This window comes from Mustela erminea, chromosome 4 (genome assembly GCF_009829155.1).
Source record: "Mustela erminea isolate mMusErm1 chromosome 4, mMusErm1.Pri, whole genome shotgun sequence".
Lineage (NCBI taxonomy): Eukaryota > Metazoa > Chordata > Mammalia > Carnivora > Mustelidae > Mustela > Mustela erminea.
In genome coordinates, this window is record NC_045617.1 from 149,513,735 (window position 1) to 149,519,306 (window position 5,572).

At 41.7% G+C, this 5,572-nt stretch overlaps 1 protein-coding gene across 1 annotated transcript; it reads left to right on the top strand.

The window, feature by feature from the left end:
- Window positions 1-3,904: 3,904 nt before the first annotated feature.
- LOC116587660 (olfactory receptor 1F12) lies at window positions 3,905-4,849 on the top strand. The gene has a single exon (XM_032338288.1). The coding sequence runs from the start codon at window positions 3,908-3,910 to the stop codon at window positions 4,847-4,849; it is 942 nt and encodes a 313-aa protein (XP_032194179.1). The 5' UTR covers window positions 3,905-3,907.
- The last annotated feature ends 723 nt before the right edge of the window (window positions 4,850-5,572 follow it).

Below are 5,572 nucleotides of genomic sequence, written 5' to 3' on the forward strand. Positions count from 1 at the left end.
GATTAAGCAGCTGCTTTCGGCTCAGGTCATGATCCCAGGGTCCTGGGATCGAGTCCCACATCGGGCTCCTTGCTCGGCAGGGAGCCTGCTTCTCCCTCTGCCTCTGCCTGCCTCTCTGTCTGCCTGTGCTCACTCGTGCTCTCTCCCTCTGTCTCTGAAAAATAAATAAAATCTTTAAAAAAAAAAATTAAAAAAAAAAAAAAAAAGAATAGAACCCCAGATGGTGTTGTCTTGCACACTCTGGCATGCAGCCCACTCCACCCTAAAAAAACAGCCTCTCTTCACAGGCAAATATAAATCATTGTTTGAGAAATTGGGTTTCCCTAAGCAGAGATGAATAATATACAGTCTATGTGCCCTCCAAAATAGCATGCTGGAAAGGAAGAGTTATGAAGTCAAAACAAAACAAATATATAAATATTTATATCTATACATGTATTTTCAAATGCTATGTAAGCTGGAATTAAAGTCACTCTAAAGTATACATGCTATCTGATATAAGAAAAGTCTTCTGAGAATTTTAGAGGTATATTCATTTATTCAACAAATACATATTGATCTGTATGTCTGCTGCATTATCAGACAATATTCCACCCATATATTGGTTTAAAAAAAGGATCAGTTTCCTGCTTTTATGGACCTCACATTTTATTGATGCATATCACAAAACAAATAAATTGCTTTATATGAAACAAGAAAATTCCAAGTGGTTGTGATACGAAGACAAAAAGCAATAGAGAATGTCTTGGGGGAAGCTTTAGGTAAGGTGGTCAGAGGATTTCAAAGTGAGAAAAGCCAGGGAGACATAAAGCTTCAGTGTGCATTAGGAAATTCTAAGGGTGGGAAATTAGTCACAGCAAGTGATAAGACTAGGCAGGTAAGAAAGGGATAATGAAGAACCGTGTGTGCCATGATAAAGAATTGGGAGTTTGGATTGAAGGCAATTGAAAACTATTGGAAATTTTTAAGAAGGGAAGGAGGGAAATTCTTGTTTTAGAAGAATAATTTCTTAGGTAGGATGAAGAAAGATTGAAAGGGGAAGACTACAGTCTTCTTTCCTTCCTGCCTGCCCTCCTGGGAAGGAAGACTAATGGGAAGGTTATTGCAAGTATCCATAGAGGAGATGAGAGTCTGGCATAGTCAGTATAACTAAGGACAAAGAAAAGCAGTATGGGTGTGACAAAGTCGGAATACCAACATGGCTTGGTCGTGAACTGCATGAGTCAAGGATAACTCTAAAGTTCCTGGCTTTGGTTTGAAGCTCCTCAAGGATGGAGACTATACCTTTCTTATTCACTGATATTTCCCAACGCCCAAAACAGTGCTTTAGTTGTAGTAGAAGTTAAAAATCTATTTGTTTGGGGGTGCCTGGGTGGCTCAGTGGGTTAAGCCTCTGCCTTCAGCTCAGGTCATGATCCCAGGGTCCTGGGATCGAGCCCCGCATCAGGCTTCCTCCTCTCTCTGCCTGCCTCTCTGCCTACCTCTGATCTCTGTCAAATAAATAAATAAAATCTTTTTAAAAAAATCTATTTGTTTGATAATATTCTAAGTTCCCAAAAATAACATCAACAGAGGTTAATGATTGATTGGAGGTAAGTAAAAGAGAGAGAGAGAAGTCCTGGGCTAACTCCCAAGTTTTCTATTCTTGAACAACTGGACAAACTGTGGTACTGTTCATTGATAAAGGACACATGGAGGTAGGAATGGTCTTTGAGCAGGGAGAATATGATGGACTCATTTTGGGAAGTATTAGACATAAGATGTCTGTAACATCCAAGTAGAAACATCCAGAGAGCACTGGAAATACGAGTCTGAAGATGAGAGAGAATTGCGCCAGAGAAATAATTTACAAGAGAGCAGCATATAGATAGAAAAGCCATGAGAGTGAATAGAATCACACGGGAATATGGGTAGGATGGAAAGAAAAGGAAGCATAAGACAAAACAACAACAACAACAAAAACAAAACAGAGAAATGCCTACATTTTATGGCTGTCAAAGGGAGTGCATTCTGCAAAGGCAACTGAAAAGGAATGGCCAGAAAGATCTGAGAAAGTTGAAAATAAATCCAAGGAAGAGTTTCTCAAGAAAAGAATTCTAGGAGGTCTAAAAACAAAAGGACTAAGAAGTAAACATTGGGTTTTTCAAGACTCCAAAGAGCAATTCATTGGTGTGGCTGAGGCAACAGCCGAGTGGCATGTGGGTATAAAGAAACGAAGTCCATGACGAGTTTTGCACTGGGGAGAGAATCAGGAAGATACCCAGAGGTAGACATGGATCTGGAAAGGGAAACCAAAAGTGGGAGAGACCTCAGCTGAAAGTCAGAGTCCAGCAGAGCAGGAGAACATATAGATTACAGAAAGGAGGAGCTGGGGACAACTGACTGGCTCAGTCAGCAGAGCAGGTGGTTCTTGATCTTGGAGTTGTGAGTTTGAGTCTCACGTTGAGGGTAGAATTTACCTATTTAAAAAAAAAAAAAAAAGAGAAGCTGAGGCTCTGGAGACTTGGGACAGGAGGAAAGGAGAGAAGGAATGATGAGTAGAGATGCAGATAAGTTTCCTGTGTTGGTGGCAGAAAGTTGAGCACATCCATCTGACCATGGCTCCATTTTTTCTGTGATGTGAAGGGACATACTGGATGTTCAAGGAGGGAAGATTTACAATAGCCACTGTGGAGACTAGGAAAGAACCTGACCCTCCCAGTTATGGCTGGGTTACCAACAACTTGCATTTATTAAGTAATCATTCTTTGCTGAGAATTTTGCACATATTGAGTCATTTCATTTGTACAACAACCTTTAAGGCAGGTGTCATTATCACACAAAGGAGAATTAAGATTGTAAGATTCGGGGTGATTAAGTGCCTTGGTCACCCAGCCCACAAGTAATGGGGTCTGGTTCCAACTGGGCCAGCCATAGCCCACATTCTCCAAGAACTTTTCTAACTCTCAGGGAGCCCTCCATTCTTGGGCAACTATCTCATCTGTGGATGTGAATGTTTGTCTCTTAATTGTTTTCCAGGGTAGTATTTTTCATCTACGTTTTGATCCAAGTTTCAGGAACTTTCCATTGAATTGTGTTTTCTATAACACCAAGACATGCAGTACCCAAAGTAACCACGATATCTTATAAACATGAACCCAGTTTTTTGTAGTTATGGTTAAAATGCTACAAAAAAAAAAAAACCACTGAAAGGGAATCCTGTAAATGTGCCCCCTCCTTTGATATAACTTTCTCTGTGTTCTTTTAGTTTTAACTACTAAAACTAAAGTAGTTACTACGTGTGTTATATAACTTTTTAACTATTTTGTAAATAATTTCCTATGTTGCTCATAGTCTTCATGTAAACTATTTTGGGGAGGCTTAATTTTTTTATGCTTGTCAAACATGTTACTGTATTTCTCTTTCGAATTTTAAAAAGCTAAGATGGTTTATCTTCTTATAAATCCTAAATAGTAGATGTCTGACGGATGGCTCATAGGATATTGGATAAATATCTGGAAATTTTTTCTCCTTTAAATCTCAAAGCTTGGCTTACAGTCAGTGTGTCAGACTCATGGATGTGTTCCAACACAGGGCTGGCAGCCAGGAAACCACACAAAGTGCAGAATGTACAAGAGTCACTATTGACATCACAGGTAGGAAGAGGGGAGAGGTATGAAGGTCACTTGGACGTCCTGGTGAGGTGAGGGAGGATTAATGAAAAGTCGGCTGATGAAATGGAAAGACATACCCACGGTCAGCAAAGCTCAGGAGAAAGTACCAGAGAGGAGGCAGGATGGCCTAAAGAAAATATTTAGTAAAGGAGACAAGACTAGGTGAATAGACAAAAAAAGGTGGGGGAGGGGATTTTTTTTTTCCTGTCAAAAGTATTTCATCCTCTTGGTTTTCATGCAGATATATCCACTCAATGGAAAAAGGAAACCAAACCAGTGTCTCTGGATTTCTCCTCTTGGGCTTTTCAGGTTGGCCAGAGCAACAGGCTCTCCTCTTTGTATTTTTTCTGTGTCTCTACCTAACAGGGATCTTTGGAAACTTGCTCATCTTGCTGGCTATCATCTCAGACCGTCGCCTCCACACACCCATGTATTTCTTCCTTTCCAATCTCTCTGTGATAGACATCTGTCTCCCTTCATCTACCGTCCCCAAGATGCTGCTGAACATCCAAGCACAGACTCAGACCATCTCCTACCCTGGCTGCCTGGCTCAGATGTATTTCTGTATGATGTTTGCCAACATGGACAACTTCCTTCTCACAGTGATGGCGTATGACCGTTATGTGGCCATTTGTCACCCTTTGCATTACTCCACCATTATGACTCGGCGCCTTTGTGCCTCTCTGGTGGCTGTGCCTTGGGTCCTCGCCACTTTGAATCCCCTCTTGCACACCCTCATGCTCACCCGTCTGCACTTCTGCTCTAACAACATCATCCACCATTTCTTCTGTGATATCAGCTCTCTCTTCCCCCTCTCCTGTTCTGACACCAGTCTCAATCAGTTCATAGTTCTGGCTGCGGTGGGGCTGATCTTTGTGGTACCTGCAGGGTGTATCATGGCATCCTATATCTTCATCATCTCTGCTGTGATGAAAATCCCTTCTGCTCAAGGAAAACTCAAGGCTTTCTCCACCTGTGGATCTCACCTTGCCTTGGTCATTCTTTTCTATGGCGCAATCACAGGAGTCTATATGAGCCCCTCATCCAACCATTCATCTGAAAAAGATTCAGCCACATCAGTGGTCTTCATGGTCATAGCCCCTATGTTGAATCCCTTCATATACAGTCTAAGAAACAGTGAGCTGAAACGGGCATTAAAGAAGGCTGTAGGTCAGACCAAAACCATATCCCAGTGATCTGTACTGACTGAAAGGCGTTCAACCAGAAGCAAATCCTCATGGGTTCATCATTTTCATTCTAGTCATAGTTACAAAGCTGTTATAAAATACCTAACTAAACTTGGCAATGACCTAAATTTGCTACCTAATCACAGGCCTTATATATTTGAGTTCCTGAAGGTATTATTGTTGTGGGCAAACACATTCAGACAAAGCCCCTGAAAATCACAGTAAGAATATGAGATCCACATTTGAATGCATGGTAAAGAACTCCCAGATGGCTCAGGTCAACACAGAAACATACCATGGGGAGTGTGGAATACAGAAGCCCCTGCAGGCCTGTCCTCCGGGAGTAGACAGGAGTGATGTAACCACATCATCATGCATGAAAAACAATAGAGAGGAAAACTATCATGTAATAAAAGGTTCAAATCATAACTGCAATGAGAGGTTAAAGAGAAAAGATATTGGTGAGGGTATGAGAGGTCAAGCAAAGCTTTGAGAAAAAAGCCGCACTTGATCTGGATCCAGGATGTAGGTGATTTTTACATAGAAACAATGAAAATGGGGTGCCTGGGTGGCTCAGGGGGTTAAAGCCTCTGCCTTCAGCTCAGGCATGATCCCAGGGTCCTGGGATCAAGCCCTGCATCGGGCTCTCTGCTCAGCAGAGAACCTGCTTCCTCCTCTCTCTCTGCCTGCCTCTCTGCCTACTAGTGATCTCTGTCAAATAAATAAATGAAA

Coding starts and splice junctions, on each gene's coding strand:
- LOC116587660 (XM_032338288.1), top strand. CDS start 3,908: ATGGAAAAAGGAAACCAAACCAGTGTCTCTGGATTTCTCCTCTTGGGC.